This window comes from Lepidochelys olivacea, assembly GCF_965140295.1.
Source record: "Lepidochelys olivacea isolate rLepOli2 genome assembly, chromosome: 13".
Taxonomy (NCBI): domain Eukaryota; kingdom Metazoa; phylum Chordata; order Testudines; family Cheloniidae; genus Lepidochelys; species Lepidochelys olivacea.
Window position 1 is genome coordinate 12,219,049 of NC_140423.1, and position 15,839 is coordinate 12,234,887.

At 43.1% G+C, this 15,839-nt stretch overlaps 1 protein-coding gene and 1 long non-coding RNA gene across 5 annotated transcripts in view; one reads left to right on the plus strand and one right to left on the minus strand.

The window, feature by feature from the left end:
- The window catches only part of LOC311529718, a 45,148-nt gene extending 43,370 nt beyond the window's left edge, over positions 1 to 1,778 (minus strand). For both annotated transcript variants that reach the window (XR_014713865.1, XR_014713866.1), the window contains exon 1: positions 1,643 to 1,778. This is a non-coding gene — a long non-coding RNA (uncharacterized lncRNA). The remainder of the gene's footprint in view (positions 1 to 1,642) is intronic.
- A 226-nt stretch (positions 1,779 to 2,004) lies between these two features.
- Positions 2,005 to 15,839, plus strand: part of PMEPA1 (prostate transmembrane protein, androgen induced 1) — a 64,507-nt gene continuing 50,672 nt past the window's right edge. Inside the window, exon 1 of one of the 3 annotated variants that reach the window (XM_084646380.1) lies at positions 2,005 to 2,375. In XM_084646380.1, the coding sequence (XP_084502506.1) occupies positions 2,273 to 2,375 (103 nt within the window). In that variant the 5' untranslated portion in view covers positions 2,005 to 2,272. Of the gene's footprint in view, positions 2,376 to 9,109; positions 9,202 to 15,839 lie in introns of those variants that run through there. The other 2 variants (XM_084646379.1, XM_084646381.1) reach the window with 2 other exon arrangements.

Here is a 15,839-nt window from a genome sequence, read left to right on the forward strand (position 1 = left end):
CTGTATATCCTGTATAGTCCAAGGCTAAAATTTTCAAATGAGGGCACTGATTTTGCATGCTTCAAGTGGTTAGAAATTATTCAGGGCAGTGGTTCTCAACCAGGGGTCCAGGGCCCCCTGGGGGGCCACAAGAAGGTTTCAGGAGGGCCACCAAGCAGGGCCAGTGTTAGACTTGCTGGAGCCCAGGGTAGAAATCCGAAGCCCAGGGCCCTAAGTCCTGCCCCCTAAGGCTAAAGGAGAAGCCTGAGCAACTTAGTGTCGCAAAGCTCCCATGGCATGCAGCCCCACACAACTGCCTTACTTGCTACCCCCTAATGCCAGCCCTGGCTTTTACATGCAGAAAAATAGTTGTTGTGGCACAGATGGGCCATGGAGTTTTTATAGCATGTTGGGGGGGGGGGCAGAAAGAAAAAGGCTCAGAACCCCTAATTCAGGGAATGTTAAAAATCAGAATTACCATAAGGGTGATCTCTGGAATGTGCATTTTAATGTACATTACAGATTTTCTAAACACATCTGTACATAACAGTGGGTCACAACAGCATTAACCAAGAATACAATATTTCTGGGGCCTCATTTGCAGAAGTGCTGAGAAGCGTAACTTCTGCTGAAGTCAAGGGGAGCTGTGGTGCTCTGAAAAGCAGGCCACTGACTCGCACAGCAAACCTGCACGGGGTGGACTTCCTTACAAAGAAAGGAAAACCTTCTAGTAACACCCTGAACTGCAACGTTCCTGTATGATCATGAAATTTATGTAAATAATTTTTTATTTTTATTTTTAAAACATATGTGGTGGAAACTGTTCCAGTGATTTTATTTTTCAGAATAGTTTCACAGTAATCAAAGGATAGGTATAATAATTGGGAAGTACATTTTGCACACAGCAGTCCTTCGCAACAGCCTGATTCTTATGACAATCCCCTTCGCTATAAATCGTGCTGCCCTCTACCCCAGTATAAGGAGGGTAAGGATGGTCTCCTAGGGAACTGACCTGGCGCTGGGAGCCAACACACTTGATTTCCATTACACCACTGTGGAGCTGGACTAGCCCCAGTGGAGCTCCTCTGGATTTACACTGGCATCGTTTAGGTCAGAATTTGGCCCCAGGGGTCGATGCCCGACCGTCACCGACTTGCTGCGTGAGTCTGGGGCAGCAGTCTCGCTTTTTTTTCTTTTTTTTTTAATAATCTGCGCTAGACCCCACAGGAGGGGGGTGGCGGGAAGGAGGGGGGGTGACGTGTCACCACCCCTCGCTGTCCCCTGGCTTGCAGCCCCAGCAGCAGCTGCCTCCTCGGGGGTCCGGTGTGGGTGTCCCCGTGTGCAGGTGGCTAGCTCCCCCCCCCTTTCAATTCGGGTGCATCGGAGGGCAGGGGGCTCCCCGCAGCCCCACTACCAGGGACGGTCCATTATTACCCACGTCGCCGGGAACGACCTGCGCCGCCACCGGAGAGCCCGCTGCACGGCCGGGGCTCGCTCCTAAGCCCGCCGGGGCCAGCAGGAGCCTTGGGGCTTTGGACCGGGCCCGCTCAGCGGCTCCGGCCGGGCACGGCAGCGTCCCACCGGGGAACAACGCAACGCAACGCGACGCGACGCGACGCGACGCCCCGGCCAGCCGCCCCAACCGACCTCGCCGCGCGCTCACCCCACACTGCGCGGGTCCCGACAGCTGCGGCGGGAGGGGCCGGAGCGCTCCTCCCTCCCGCGGTGGGCGGGGCGTCGGAGCTGGGATTGGCTCGCGGAGCCGTCACTCGCCTGCCCCCTTCTCTCTCGCCCTCTCTCCTCGGTCCCCATCCCGCGTCTATTTCCTCCCCGCCCGGCGGGGCGATGGCGAGGGCAGTGCTAGTCTAGCGCTGACGTCACCCTGTCTGCCTGCCTCAGACGCCCCTTTCCATAGGAAACTTGAATCTCCTTGGACTTGAATGAGGAGGAGCGAGGGGGGGAGAGAGGGGGGGGGGGAAGCCGCTCGGAGCCTGCCTGGGCAGGAGCGAGAGCGAAACAAAGTCGCGAGTCTGTTTCACTCAGCCCTGAGCAAACTTCCCGGGCCGGCGGGGGGAGGGGAGGGAAGGGACGCGAGCTGAGCCGAGCCCGGCTCGGGTCTCCTTCTCTTTCCGTCGGGGGGCTGCCGCCGTAGTCGTTCGCCGTGCCCTCTCCCTCCCCCCTCCCTCCCTTCCTCCCTCCTTCCCTCCCCAGCCCCCAGGAGGAGCCCGGCTTGATGTGGTGCTGCCCGGCGAGCTCGGCTGCCTTCCCGTTCTTCGCTCGCCCCTTTTTTTAAATGTATCACTTGATGGGTGTGAACAGCACAGCCGCAGCCACACAGCCCAATGTCTCCTGCACATGCAACTGCAAGCGGTCTTTGTTCCAGACTATGGAGATCAGTAAGTACTTGCTCCTTCTCGCTCACCGCTGTCTCCCCGCCCGCTCAACTTTCACAGATGTGTGTGTATATATGTATTTGTCCGTCCCGTCCCGTCCCCCCCACCCCACCCCTCCACTCCCAGCCCGGACGGATCGCTTTGTATGGTTAGAAATACAAAAATGTTAAGCGTGTTTGCTGCTCCCCGGTCCTGGCTGGCAGGCTCTGAGCTCCGGAGTCTTTCCCCCGCTGCCTCTCGGAGAGGGGAAAAGTTGTTGGGGTTTTTTTTTTTTTAATTTCTTTTAAAAATAAACACATTGTTTAATTCTCTCTTTCCCCGCCCCGCCCGGTACACCTTGTCTCGTAACGCACCGCAAAGGAGCGAGTCGCGGTGATGACCTCTTGGCTCTGCGTGTGTGACTTGTGTGTTTTAATCCGATTTCAGCCCTCTCCTGCCTTTCCCCCTCCCCCAATTCTCTTACTTCCTTCTCCTCCACCCTCAAAAGTTGCTGTTGTATATACAGGATGATCAGCTGTCCCGATTTTATAGGGACAGTCCCGACTTTGGGGGCTTTTTCTTATATAGGCACCTATTACCTCCCCTCCCCACACACACACACGCCCTGTCCCGATTTTTTTACACTTGCTGTCTGGTCACCTTGTGTATATGTGGGAATCAGTTACATTTGGAAAGATCTGCATGTCTGTAAGGAACGAACTCGCTCCTCTCCCCAGGGCACTTTGTGGGGGCCTTTCAGTTGTACGTGGAGTCGCTGTATGGGAGACCGAGCAGACTTCTGTGCATTCTGTGCGTGGTACTAACAGGGAGGGTTTGCTGCCAGGTCAGTGTTCCTGGGGTGGCCGCGGGAGAGGAAAGGTCTGTATCTGGGAAAGGGTGAGTTCTAGTCCGTTTCAGCTGGCTGCTTCTCTTAGCTTTGTCTCTGCCTGCGCCCCCAAGGCAGACGGGGAAACAGACTGCGAGGGCTATTTAAAGCCCAGGCAGAGTCCCAGCGTTAGGCTGGCGGATCCGGCAGCTCCAGGCGTCCTTTCCTCCGCCAGACCATCCCTCTTGTTTTATTACAACGCTTCACCCCTGTAATTCCCCTGACACCCCAGGTATCCCTCACTGTGGTTCTCTCTTTTCCTGCGCTTTCCCCCACCCCATGGAGCTATTGTATTCTCAATAGTCTCCCCCCTCCATTCAGATTTTGCAAAGAGCAGGATTTGGGGGAGTGCAGTATTAGCTCCATTCTTGGTTGTTCCGTTGTCTGTTCCCAAAGGGTGCATTTGAGATCATGTGGCTGTGATAGGGAGATTGTGCGGGTCCCACTAACCTTCTGTACTAATTCCAGCTTTGAAGTGTACAGTCAGCTGTTATTATATGTCTTGATTTTAGGATGATGAATCAGTGAAGTTGCAGAAAGATGTCTGTGTTTTTCTCCTTTCTTTTCTCTCCCTCTACCCAAGACAGTAACAATGGTGTAGTAGTAGCATTAAGTGGTCTCATCAATTTGTGTGTGTGTGTGTGTGTGTGTGTGCTGGGGGTGGGGGAGATACACATGTACATCCAGCGATCTAGAATTTGTGACTATAAATAGTAATCGCTAGGTCTGAGAAGTAGATTAAGACAGTGTCTAGCCTGCAGGGTGGTTAAATAAGTCAAAGTTTTCCTGCCTGTCTGAAGGGGAAGAGGGCCTGGCTAATAAGCTGTATTGTTAGACAGACTGTGAAACCAAATACAAAAAAGCTTGGATCTGTTCACAAAGGTCTGAATACCCAAGGGGTAACTGCAGGGGCTAAACAACTTGTAGAGATATTACTGAAGGGACAGAGTGAAGTAAAAACCATCAGGCGATAGAATTCAACCCTTTTCTTGGTCTTTCTGCTCCAATTTTTTTTTTTTGATCTGCAGACATTTCTAAATATGTGTCACATCCTAAATAAACTATTTAACATGAATGCGTTGATGTGTAGACACCCATGTATGATCATGATCACACTTGACTCATTAGCCAGTTTAACATATGCTGTTGCCACACATTGGGCTGAGTGCTTTCTCCAGGAAGACTCTGTCTGGTATTTAAACATCACAAGTACTATACAAAAGGTAAAAATAACAAAAGACCATGGCCTTCTCCATTCTGGGTGCTGTCAAGCAGTCTTGGTGTCTTGGCTTTGGTGAGCAGAATACAAACCTCCTAGACACAGCACTCCTCTCCTCTCCCGCCCTCCCCCCCCGCATGATGTAAAGTTTTTGCTGGGAGAGCAATGTCAGGTTCTGCCTGTCAAAACCTTTCCTAATTAAAGATAAGTAAGTCCATTGAAATGATAGAATAGCTCCTTCATTTAAAAATAATTGTTGATATTTTAATGGCTTTTCCATGCGAGCCCTGATCTTTCATCTGTTGCTGTTTAGGATTTAGAATATTTATGAGACAAAGCATCCTCACATTAATAAAACCTAGCCATATTAATGCGGTTTTGTTATAAAGCTATGCAAAGAATTTACTTGATTAGGAGGACAAAACTGCATTTAATGCTACCTCCATATATAATTTTGAGTAGTTTGTACAATGGACAATTATGATCATCCATCTTCCCCCACTCAGCATATATATATGAAATAAATTCTTTTCAAATTCATCATTTTTTATTTAGGTCCTTCCCCTCAGCTGAGAATATAAACATAAATGTAATGATATTTTGGCTGACACTGAGGAGGTTTGGATAATTTAGTTGTCTGCTCTTCCAAATAGACAACATTTCTCTCCCTTCTGATGAAGTGATGCTCAGGAGATTTTGACCCATAAGGTTAGTGTTGTCAACACTTTAACAGATAAATCTTGCTTTTAGGTGTCTTAATTAGCCACTACATTAAAATTATATGTATGCATGTAGTTATTTGAAGGTTAAAGGGCTACACACAGAAATGGAGCAAATATTTGGAAAACTAGTTTTTTGTTTTTAAATCCATAAAAATGGAGTAGCAGTGAGAGTTTTGTCGGACCAAATATCTCCAGTTTTGTGTTTGCCAATCTGCCTTTTGAAAATAGAGCGTATGGAGCTGAGATAGAAAGCGAGCTATGTTTTGGTGTGAGGGGTTTTAGTTTCGGGGACGGGGGTGTTTTTGTAGTTTTTTGTTGTTTGAGAAGTTGATTGGCTTTTCTAGCTATTATTTTTAAATGTATTGTCTGGAAACTGAATCTTGTCACAGTATCTCAGCCTGTGTGGTTTTTCTACATCTAGAAGGCCAGATTCTGATCTGATTTACACCCTGTGCAACGCTATTCGAGTTAGGGCAGAATCTGAACCTGGGTGTGTTGCTGCATTGAGTGAAAAATAGAAATTTGGGGCACAGACTTGCCCTCACTTACGCTCAGGCAACCCTATTGAGCCAAACTAGTTCCTGGTGTAAGGAGGTGAAAGTAAATTGAGCTGTGCCCATCGATGCCAGCAGGGAATTTTGCCCATTGTCTTCATTGGGGTTGTGGTACTGTCCATTTTCAGATTTTTCTCCAGTTTCTGAAAGACTGAGCATCAGACAGGACAGCATTGGGCCCTTAGGCTTTTGGATGGTCAGATTCCTGCATTCCCTGCACATCTTGGGCTGACTCGGGTTGTTTGAATTTTGAAAAAATCTATTGGCATTCATATGCTGGGCACTAAAACGTGTTCATCTTGAATTTTAAAATAAACCATGCCCTTTGTACGGTATGCACCTTTAATCTTGATTTAATCTCATTCGTGTTCAGACAAAACTAAGCTGGATTTGCCTGATTTTATTAACACTACCAGTACTGAATAGACCATTATTCTTTTTTGACTTTAACAGACCATGTTAGGTATGCATACCAATGATACTATATAAATACATAATAAAGATATGGCTCTCTTTTATGCCAACCAGTGAATGAATGTAAATTATTTCTCTATCCCACAGCATAATGAATCTGAGGAACTTTTTATTTTTTTTTTAAAACTAGGTCAGGTCAAGGCAGTGGTGATGTAAAAAGTAGCATATTAAAAGGAATAGCATCTGCACGGTTTGTCTTTTGAAGAAAAAGTCTTTCCTACAGTCTGACTCATGGCATGAGTTTCTTTTTGGAACCATTTGGGCTGTTTTTGAACCTTATTCCTTGATTATTATTTTTTTTAGAGATACTGTCCATTTTCAGATTTTTTTCCAGGTTCTGAAAGACTCAGCAACATGACAGATGCCAGTCACTGATGTTGCTACTGCCTGTGCGCAACCCCAGGAAGAATTAAGAAAATGTAACTGTTTTTTGCACAATCGCTTTCATTAAGATGGAACCAGTTTTGCTAGAAGCTTGTATGTCAGACTGTTACACTGCTTAGCTCCTTTACCAAACAGTGTCTTTCTAACACTGCACCCTTTTCCTGTGCTGTCAGTCAATCAGCACTGTGATCCTGATCCAGAATCCACTGAAGTGGATGGAAGCCTTTTCACCGACTTCACTGGGCTTTGGATCAGACCCATAAAAGTTTATTTTGCAGTAGGTTACTTTAAATTACTGGCGAATAGCTAATTTCTGTGAGGCCAGAGTTGTTACCTTGCCGTGTAAAACGGAACTAGCCACACGAACGCTGCTCCTGGTCTGAATTTAATAGAAAAGACAGAGTTGTGCCTCCACCGGACTGATTATTAGCAAAGTTTTTCACTGGCTATTTGACTTATCTTTTTAAAATAACTATTTTAATTGGCCCTAAAAGCAGTCAACTTTGTAGCTGTAAATATAGTGTAGGAATGCAGCAGGAAAGTAGCATAACTGCAAACTCTTTTTAATTTAACCCTCTCCCTATAAGTAGGTAAGCTGTGAAATTGACTCAACAATGTTTCGGTGCAGTCTTTAGTCCATATGACAAGCATGAGTATTTAGACAGATTAAAGCAGGTGGCATCTGTTGGTGGCACTCTGGGATTAGGATTGCAAAGGGGTTTTTTTGGTTTTCTTTTGCCTTTTTTTTTTTTTTTTTAATGCCAAGTTCAAAGTCTTGACTACTGTAGTGACTAAAGAGAGTCCTCTGAGGGTATGTCTACACAACCCAGTTACAGCTCAGCTGCGGCAGTGCTGTGACATGGGCAGTGTAGACACGCTTTATCGCCAGGGGAGAGCTCTCCTGGCGATTAAAAAAAAAAAAAATCCCATCCTGAACAAGTGGTGGTAGCTTTATTGATGGAAGCCATGTCTATAGTGCTGCTTTTCAGCACTAAAACGCTTGTCGCTCAGGGGTGTGCTTTTTTCATACCCCTGAAGGGCAGACGTTGAAAGTAGCAGTGTAGACACAACCTGACTTGCTGTAGTGCCAGTCCTCTGTGCCACGTTAAACCAGACAGACGTCTTCTCTATGGCCCTGATCAATCAGGCTGGGTGAAGGAGGTCAGGGGTGATTTAAGTGTTGGCTGAGTCTGTAAATAACTAATTATTCAGCTGACTAAACAAATCAGTGCTGCGCCCTTCATTGAATAGCTTGCTTTCCTGCTTGCTAAAAACAGCAAAACTGTTTTTATTCAGTTCAGTGTTCTCCATGGACGAGTCTCGTGACTGCCCTGTTCAGCACTAGAGTCATTTGCACTGGTAATGGGTTCCTTGTGGATGCCAAGATGAATTCTGCAGGATTATTTTAGACCAAAAAGGCGGCCTGAGGAAGTTAGGCGGCCATGACCAAAGAATGCTTCTGCGCTTTCCTAGAACTTCAACATGTTAATGTGATGCAGGTGAAAAACACTAATGACTTCAGAGGGAATGCTTAAGGGGTAAGGTGCTATTATTATTCACAGTGAGTAAGGAGCTGGTCGGTTTTCTTTTACTGATGTTAACCAAAATATTCTGGAGATTTATTATTATTATTATTTATTAAAGTAGTTAAAATATTTTTTAAGGAAATGAGAACATTCTCCTGACATCCTTACAGCTGGAAAGTAGACATTATACACAAATTTAAAAGCGGCTTAGATTGCTGGTTTTAAACCATTCTGAGTTGACCATCTGAGTGGATTTCTTTCTGAAGGTAGAACTTTTAAATCTTTGCATTCTTGAGTTCAATAACCAAATACAGATGGCTCACCCTAGTATCATGTCTCCTTTCCGCCCCCAAACTATTTCTTTTCAAGTGTGTGTCATCATTGACATCCCATGTCAATGGCAGCACTTGACCCGTTGCCCTCTGTTGACTGAAAGAATCTGAGTTACTAAAATATTGACTTTTTCTGTCACACAATATAGTTTTTGACTAAAGTTTTCATAAACAAGACCAGTACATGTCAGCGAATGACCCATAAACAGCACAGGTCCACTACCAGCTTTTTAAAAAGCTGTTGTCTCTTTACACAAAGCCTACTTTGTCGCTGAAATCTCAATTTGATATGTACAAACCCAAGTCAGGAGAGTTCTGCCTCTCTTTGGTTGTGTCTTCATTAGGGGGTGGGGGGAAGGGTGTTTTTACAAAGATAGCCATCTCCTGTAAAATCCAAGAGCCGGCAAGGAACAGGTTGTAGCTACTTTAAGGAAAGAACTACCAGTGCTTTGTCTCCACTGGGATTTTACATAGGTGTTTCGAGCTAGCTCTGTGTTAAAACTTCTTTTTTTTTCAGTGAAGATATAAATATAATTTACTTTTCTCTCCCTACTGTGCCTAGATATCACAGGGGTCTTAAAATGATGATTTATTATGTGCCCCAGGACAATGACTTCAATCTTTGTGCTTTATTCCCTTCATTCAGTGTTGATTATAAAAGAAATGGAGGAAGAACAAGTATCAAGTACATTTAAAAGAAAGAGAGTCAGACTTTTTTCTTCTGTGCTGTACTCCATGTCCTGATACCACAAGGTGGGTCAAAGTCAGGTGGCATGCATTGAAAGGGGGGCACCTGAATTCATGTATAATGCAAAGCACTGACATGATACAGCTAACTCTTCTTTTTGGTCGATATCGTGGTAGACTTAGGAGAATATTTGACATGATAAGTTTTGTTACTCTGTGTCATGGAGGTGTGTGTTACTCACCGAATAAGACTTTTTAAAATTGTTTTTAGGGGTACTGAAATTATATCAGGTTCTCGAATACAAATAATTGGGGTGCCTGATGGATGTTGTAGACATGCATTTGATAAATAGCTAGATTAAGTAGGGACTGAGGTTTTCTCCACATTTTTCAATATTGTAAAAAAGAATTTAGCCTGACTCTCCTGATTTCTTTGAAAATGTAAGGAGTAGGTGCCTTAAAGAAGAAAGTTCTCCTTTTAAATTATTATTGTTTTTCTTTTGCTGTTGCTCTCCAAACATGCTAAAATTCAAAAATCTCTTGGTCAGAGAGCTGGCAGGCTCAATGGAATCCCTGAATGAATTTGAAAACCCAAATTATAAATGGATAGAAAAGGCCTTTCCCAGGGAACCACGTAAATATATAGTGACTCTCACAGTAACTGTGATGATCTAGATTTTTTCCTGTGCGGTAAACAGTTGTACAGTCGCAGGTGTTGGTCTTGTTTCAGTTTAATATTACCAGTTATAATTTAGTAACTCTAATCAGCTAATGGGCTATTTACTTGTAATGGTCTTTAAATAAAAACCATCGTTCAATGAAGAACATTTGCTTTTTATAAAGAAATGGCATGTGTGGCCATTTCTAATCCAGTACTTTAAGTTCTTTGGTTTAGATGGTTACAATATGTCTGTTATCAGCAGTATTTATTTTGCCTTGTTACTAGCAACTCCTGGCATGGAAGGCATACAAGTAGAGAGATACAAGGGGCCCTCTGATGCATTATGTATATTCTCTGTTCACATGGGTATATTCCTAAACAAACATGCAGGACAGGGGCCATTGATGTTAATGGGAGTTGTATGCAAGCACTAAGACCAAGATCCAGAGAGGGAATGTGCCAGTTTGTCCATTAGAGTCAGGGGTTAGGGGGAATGGCTCTGTGACTAAATTGCTGGGTGATCTTGGTCGAGTCATTTGGGGCAGATCCTCCTCTGGTGTAAATGGTGATAGCTCCACTGAGATGAATGGAGCTATGATCGTTTACACCAGCCGAGGATCTGTTCCTTAGAATCAAATCTCTGTCTCATTGATGTCAATGAAAGGTGAAATCCTGGCTCAACTGAAGTCAATGGGAGTCTTGCCACTGAGTTGAGTGGAGCCAGGATTTCATCTCAAGACTCCATTGAACTTCAGTGAGACCAGGATTTGATCCTTCATCTCACTGTGCCTACGTTTCCATCTGTAGCTTCTTCCCTACTTCACTGTCGCAACAGTTAGTGGTCTTTGATTGAATTCCTTGAAGAGTGGTCAAGGTATAAGTGCAGAATATTACATTGTACGGTGTTGTATGTGTGTTTGGACAAATATTGTTAGTATTTGAAAGGCTAGCATAGTCATTTACAGGGTGGGACAGAGATAATTTGTATACCTGTTATTTCTTAAGTGTTTTCAACAATTCCCAAGGACTATGGATTGATTTTATTTTTATTTTTTTGGTAAAGGGTAATTTGCTTAACACTGCCAAAAATGACTTAAAATAAACTCAATGGACTTTCTGAAGGCTATTGGATAATTTGAGGAGGCAGTATCTCTTTTCAGATAAATTTCAGCTGTATCAGTTTGTCATCTGTATTCAGAGGATTTGGGTAACTATTCCAGATAAACAGGGGTTTGATGGTTTGCCAAGGAATATAGCTTGGAAGGCAGCACTTTGATCTGCATTTTAAATGTTTCTTTGTAATGAAAATTTTTCATAATTTTCTTTCTAAGTCTGTAATGCTGAGGTTTGTTTTTTATTAAAAGGAATAGCAAAAACATATTACCAGACATTTATTATTAGTTCGTTATCTGTAAAATACAGGATTTCGAGATCTCCTGATGAAAAGTGCTATATAAGTGCTAGGAATTATTATTTATTATCTACCTTGGAGCCAGCTAAAAATTCTAGCTCTTCACATGTAGTGGTATACCTCCTAACGGCATGATTACGGCAAACAGGAAATTAGTAGAGCTGTTAATCTATTATCAAAGCTTTGAGTTTCTTTTGAATACACTAACTTTCTCCAGTGAGAAACCTAAACTGGCACTAGCATTTTGAACACTGTATATTATACAGGACTTATCTTGACTGTCTCCCTTCTACCTAATGCTGGGGGTCTCTGATTTAGATTTTTCTCCCTAAATAGGACACTTAAATCTGCTTAGTCTTGTATCTTACATATTAGAAGATAGTGACTTAAATGTACATGTAAGGCACTTTGTGCAAATAATTTGCTTGGTTTTGTCTAGCTGTTCAGAATCTTTTCTACGTCCTCCACCTCATCTTCCTGACCAAATTAACAATTGGTCCACAGAAAAAGTCTAGGGTGCTTGTTACACACATAATCTCTCACACATGAGAAATGGTGGCTGTTGTGTTTGATGGATGTAATGTGGATCTAGGTCCATCTAGAAGAAAGATGGATAGAAACACAGAAGACATTTAAAAAAGTTTAATTTAATTTACTTCTTGAAGCTGATCTGTGCAAGATTTATTTTTTGGTTGGGAAGCTGATGTCCTTAAGGATGAGGGCCTAGAAAGCAGGGTTTTGCAAATAGCTTCACCAGTGCCTTCTAGTATTGACTGGTTGCTTTTCTACTGCGCCAGTCACAGGACTTTCTAGGGCAGAGATGTACTACTGCCCCAGACTGGTAGCTTTCTGCTTGTGGGCACTGGTCAGGTCATTTTCGGAAGAGACCGGCTCCATTCCATTTGTAATCTAAACTAGCATGTGAACCCAGCTCACCAGAACCATGTAATACTTAGTCCCATAGGAATGCCTTAGGACAAACAAGGTCTTGTGTCTATTTAACTTGTATCTTTCTGCACCCTTCTCTAGAACTAAAATGTCTTCCTTCAATTTGACTTTATTATGTTGTGCGTGTACTTGAGACTGGACACTGATATTGGACTTATGGTCGCACATGGCCATGTATCTTGTAAAACCTGCAAGCATGATAGCTGAATTTACAAGTGATGCGTGCTCACATGCCTGATATTAGCACTGAGTCCTCCTAAACCTTATTTCTGTTTTATGACCTGATAGTAATTTTGCAGTATGTGTAGAAAAATTTTTGAGAGAGTCATGTATAATTTAAACAGTAGAACAGTACCCTGGAACTTTAGAATTTGTATCTGATAAGGGGGTGCATTTATGCTGTATTTAGAAGAGTTAGTTTTCTTTTTTGAGATGAATTGTAATGACAGTTGGACTATAGATTTTAACACTGAGATCTAGCACAGAATTTTTAACTTCTCAAGATGCTTGTTGAAGTTATTCTGTGTGTATTGGTGTATTTCTGTAATGCCTTCAAATTGTGTGTGTGTGTGTGCATGCATGCACAATATACGTACAATACTACACAAATCACTTAACAAAATTGACCATGATTCTCAATTATATATGGGTAATTTAGCACTTAAAATACATGCACAAAAGCATTTACATGTGCAAACATATTTGCTGATGCCAGGCTATTAGTACTGTTTGTTTGCATCTGCAGCTTGAAAATTTGGGCATGTAATATGGAATTGCCCTTCAGCAGGTGCAACTTAATTGCCCACATTTGCAAACTTGACTCATGCAATCCAACAAGTAGAATTTAGCTTGATGATTAAATACGCACATGCAAGCTGTTTATTAACCAACAGTTTTAAAGTTACTAAAAGTGAAAATATTTAATTACAAAAATTTATATAAATTTGTAAGGATATATGCAGGAATTGTTTGTTTTGGGGGGTTTTTTTGGTCTTGTATCACTTTTATTCACATTCTGTCCAAAATGTCAAGTAGACAGTTTGTTATTGTAAGCTCCTGCAAACATTGTCAGTAATAATTCTGTAAAACTATTAATCAGCTTTGCATGACACTGTGCAAACAGACTGAGTAATTTCTTTGTTCTTTTCTTTTTACTTTGTAATTGGTGTCTGTAAAAGCCCAAAGGTTTGGTCTTGTGGAAAGCATGATTCATTTATTGGTGTCTATGCTGACTAGTTATCTTTCAGTAATTCCAGAGTAGTGCTAGAAGCCAAGAGTGATTCATACATGGCTAAGTGCACAAACAAATGGGGTCATGGCCATCTGCAGAAACTTTTCTAATCTATTTATGGTATCGGAGAAAGAAGTGGGTGTATTAAGGATGATGGAATAGGTGTCAATTACACTGGTGAATGTAACCAGTTAAACAACACTAACCATTACTTAAAAACCACTTTCTGCTTGTTGCTAGGGCTAATTACAATAGATTGCATTTAAATGCTATCATTTCCACTTAGTGTATCTGACCTAAGTGCACTGAGATCGTGATTTTTTTTTAAACAAACATAACTATAGTGATAATTCCCTTCAACCTACCTCAAAATCTAGAGGCTGACGTTAATTGTCTTTGTAGATAATGGCTTAACCCTTGCTTTCTGTTGTCCAGGGTTCCACTGGTATATGCCATTATTCCATTGTACTCAGAATTTGGGCCAATACTTGCCTGTTCATGAGCAGGGATAGCATTCCATTTTTACATATCTAGCAAAACTTCCATGGAACAGCTTAGAAAAGTAAACACATTGGGCAAGTGGGTTGGTTCTCCTCTCGGATGCAGCTCCATTGGCTTCCTTGGTGTTCTCCTGTTTGAGTGGAGAGCTGGTTCTAGTCAGGACATCTATTCTGGAGTGACTTTTTCTCCTTTGCATTTGACTAGTGGTGAGAATTGATTTCACTCTGCGCTCGAATGAATGCATCAGTGCTAAGTGCACCAAATATTCAAACTGTGCTGTGCTCAGATAGAAACTCCTTCATTCGTCTTCTGTTTGGGGGATTCAGAGTTGCTTCAGCATTGCTTAGACATGTAGTAAAGCCAGACATAGGCACTGCCATGGCACTTGTTGTCTGTGCTGCCAGAAGGAAGAAGGGGGTTTGCGGCAAGTGGGAGAGACGGGAAAGTCCTAATAAGAGTATCAAGGGACAGATGCTGTAGTAATAATAATACCTAGCTCTTATAGTGCTTCCCTTCAGTAGATCTCAAAGTGCTTTTCACAAGCTTAAATGTATTTACTCTCACAAGAGCCCTGTGAGGTTCTAGTATCATTACCACTTTTACTGATTGGGAAACTGAGGCACAGAGAGGCTAAGTGACTTGCCCAGGTCACGCAGAGTGGAGCAGGGAATTGAGCCCAGATCTTCTAAATCCTAAACTAGTGCCCTAGCCACTGGACCATCCTTCCTCTTGCTGTCTATCGACTACGACCAGCTTCGCAATGTAGAAAGGACTAAGAGGCAGGTTTTGGGCCACAGAATCCTCTTTAATCTTCATGCACCCATGAAGCCAATGAGTTCTGCTGCAGGTGTAGGGTCGTATATAGCTCTTTTGTCTTAAACTGAAATGCTTCATGCATGAAGTAAGTGTATTGTTATACAAGACGTCACTGCAGTGTACAGATCTCAAAGTGCTTTATAAATACCTTTCACAGGGACATGGATAAGCATTACATTGGAGATGGGCTTGATTGGCAACATTGAATGTAGTTCATGAAATTTGCAACATGCCCAAGTTCAAGGGTACCCCTTTCCAGGAGGGGTTGGTTTGGTCACATCTGTGGTGCACCTAGCTTACAGAAGAGTACATTGAAGCCCAGAGATCAGTGGCTTGATTACTCAGTAAGTTGAACATGTACACTAGGGCTGGCAGAGAAGTGGGAATAATGTGGCACAAATTTCATCAATTTTTGAAATTGAAAATTTTAAACACTTTGACTAGCTGGACATAAGAACAGTCTTACTGGGTCAGACCAATGGTCCATCTAGCCCAGTAGCCTGTCTTCCAGCAGTGGCCAGTGCCAGATGCTTCAGAGGGAATGAACAGAACAGGGCAATTATCGAGTGATGCATCCCCTCTCATCCAGTCCCAGCTTCTGGCAGTCAGAGGTTTAGGGCCACGCAGAGCATAGGGTTGTGTCCCTGACCATCTTGGCTCTTTTGTATACTTGCTGTGTGTGCACCCACAAAGGGCCCAAACAGGAAATATACTCCAGGAGGAGAACTGACCTGGACTTTTGCTCAAACACTGGTGAATCTCTTCTGATGTCTGAATTGCATTCTTCTCCCACTTTATTTAAACTAACAGACTGGGTAAGTCACGTGCTAGATTTACCTGCAGGGTGTGGGGAGGGAGGGAGGGAACAATGCCATTTGGATCAAGTCCCATGAGACGTCTAGCCATTGAACATTGGGGCCAAATTTTCAAACCTGAATACCTAAATTAAGGCTTCTAAATCCATAATTAGGATCCTAAGTAAGTGTAGCCCGATTCTCGGATGTGCTGAACACCTGTGGCTTCCACTGACTTGAGTGGGAGCTGCGGGTTCTTGGAAGCTCTGAAAATACTTGACTGTTCTCAATCCCAGGGCTAGGGATAATGTTCTTAAAGTGAGATATTTTTTCTAAATGCTC